General features: G+C 28.6%; 1 protein-coding gene across 7 annotated transcripts in view; it reads right to left on the bottom strand.

Moving 5' to 3' along the window:
- LOC125036322 (alpha-2-macroglobulin-like) overlaps positions 1-2,500 on the bottom strand; it is a 153,568-nt gene that overhangs the window by 40,362 nt on the left and 110,706 nt on the right. Inside the window, exon 15 of one of the 7 annotated variants that reach the window (XM_047628835.1) lies at positions 963-1,119. The exons of the other annotated variants lie outside the window; for them this stretch is intronic. Within the exon in view, the coding sequence (XP_047484791.1) occupies positions 963-1,119 (157 nt within the window). The remainder of the gene's footprint in view (positions 1-962; positions 1,120-2,500) is intronic. 7 annotated transcript variants of the gene reach the window in all.

Here is a 2,500-nt window from a genome sequence, read left to right as displayed (position 1 = left end):
TTGGCATTAAACTTGAGCTAAAGTCTGTCCCATTTTTTAAAGAAAGCACATAAATTAATAAAAATAATAATAGTAAAAAGGGACACTTATTAATGAATAACCCATGACTATTAACGTCAGTGTCAATGTCAATACCAATGCCTATGCCAATGCCATAGCTAATGTCTATGTCAATGGAGGAGGTAGGGGTTGATTATTATTATTATCATTATTATCATTATCATTATCATTATCATTATCATTATCATTATCATTATCATTATCATTATCATTATCATAACTATCATAACTATCATAACTATTATAATTATTATAATTATTATAATTATTATAATTATAATTATTATAATTATTATAATTATTATAATTATTATTATTATCATAATTATAATTATAATTATAATTATAATTATAATTATTATTATTATCATTAATAATAATAATAATAATATCAATAACAGCAAAAATAATAATAAATAATAAATAATAATAATAATAATAATAATAATAATAACAACAATATCAATAATAAAATAATAGTAATAATAACAATAATAACAATTATGATAATAATAATAATAATAATGATAATAATAATAATAATAATAATAACAATTATAACAATAATTATAATAATAATAATGACCATGATCACAACAGTGACAGTGATGGTGACAGTGATGGTGACAATGACAAAACTGATAATGATGTCAGTGATGGTGATGACAGTGGTGATAAAGATGTCAATTATGCACTTTTTTCTCTTTTTTTTTCTCTTTTTTGGCAAAAAAAAATACTCAACCGCTGTTAACAACTGTGACTGGAGGTACTTATTCTAAAACAATACTGTAATCAATTCTATAAACATTTTAGAGAAAAGAGGCATATGTTAATAAGCAAATAAGCATGAAAGAGAAAATAAAAAAAACAAACTCATGACAGAAGCACTCATCAAAACTAACGAGATTTCCAAAAGATTCCAAAGCCACGTTTCAGGAAAATATGTACGCTGCTGTACTGATGTCTCAATCTTCTTACGGAAATAATGTCTTCTTGGTGGTTCTCTATCTGGGACCCTCTCATTACTCATAAGTGATACAGATGGTCTCATAAATTCTCCTGAACAAAATAAAATGAAAAAATGGGCAAGTATGAATTTCAAATTTTCACAGATTTAATTCATTATTCATAACTTGAAATTCCTTACCCTATAAAGTAGCAATTGTTTCATGGTACTAATTCTAAATAAGAAGACATAGCACTGACTCCATAGCTCTAATTAATCTACGTGGTTATTTGGTACTTTAGTAATGAGAATTCATCATAATATTACTTCAAATCTGTGACATGCTAGTGTATAAACTAAGCACATCTAATTTCCTCTGAGACATCTCTCTATGCCAAATTTTAATTTGGTATACAGACATTGATACAGCACTTAAATTATTGTCAATTTCTTTAATCCATACCATTCGCATCTGCTTTCCATAATTGCTTGAACCAGTGTTGAAATAGACATGTAACATCATGAAGAAAAAGGAAAACAGCCACCTTCTCTTAATAAACTGGTGACATATTCAATGTCATGGCAAATAAGCCCATCGTCTCTCACTGTAGGTAACGAACACGTATTGCTATCCTTGCCCGGCTTTGCAAAATACACATACTCATCATTAATGGGTTAAAGGCTAACTAAAGTAATGAGCCAAAAGCTTCTCACAACACTATATCAACCTTGACAAAGCAGTATTTGCTACTACAACATATGCAACAGCATACACCACCACATTCAGACAATGAAGTGCTTTAGCCTACAGTGCTTTAAAAGATTCTCTTGGTAAAGGTAAAGGTACAAGCACCATTTTGCAATGAAGATACATGTATATAACAAAAGGTAGCTGTAGAAATTATGTCATCTTCATGCTTTTCATGTTACTTATGCATTTTCCTTTAATTTTTTAATCCTAGTCAAATAATGGAAGCTGAAAAAAACAATGACTAAAAAACATTCCATACAACAACAGATCAGACTCATTAATATCTCCAAATCAGCATTTCAAACCATAGAAACCCTTCAACTAAAAACTACAAATATATATTTGAGATGCAATAAATAATGCTCACCTTAACATTACACAAACAAAAAACACCAACAAAATATAAAAGGTAGTGAAATTGCTGATCTCACAGCCAAAAAAGCTCACAATACAAATTTATGTACAAAGACACTTCCAAGTCAAAATTGTTGTCTCAGCCTCCAATAAACCTTATTTTCTGACATATTATCATCATTAAAACAGGTACATCTTCTCTTTGTGCCTGGCTGCAATCCAGTAGAATTTATCTGCAATCTAGATATATCATATGTGGCCTGAACAGTGCAATGGCTGCAACAACTTTAATAACTAGTTACCCAAACTTGAAAAATAAGTCACAGTAACCTTATGCAAACAATCCCATTTTATCTATCTCTTTTCTTTTCAACAGAAAAAAATCGTGA

The sequence above is a fragment of the Penaeus chinensis genome, chromosome 21, assembly GCF_019202785.1.
Source record: "Penaeus chinensis breed Huanghai No. 1 chromosome 21, ASM1920278v2, whole genome shotgun sequence".
NCBI classification, from domain to species: domain Eukaryota; kingdom Metazoa; phylum Arthropoda; class Malacostraca; order Decapoda; family Penaeidae; genus Penaeus; species Penaeus chinensis.
This window is presented reverse-complemented; position numbering and strand designations above follow the sequence as displayed.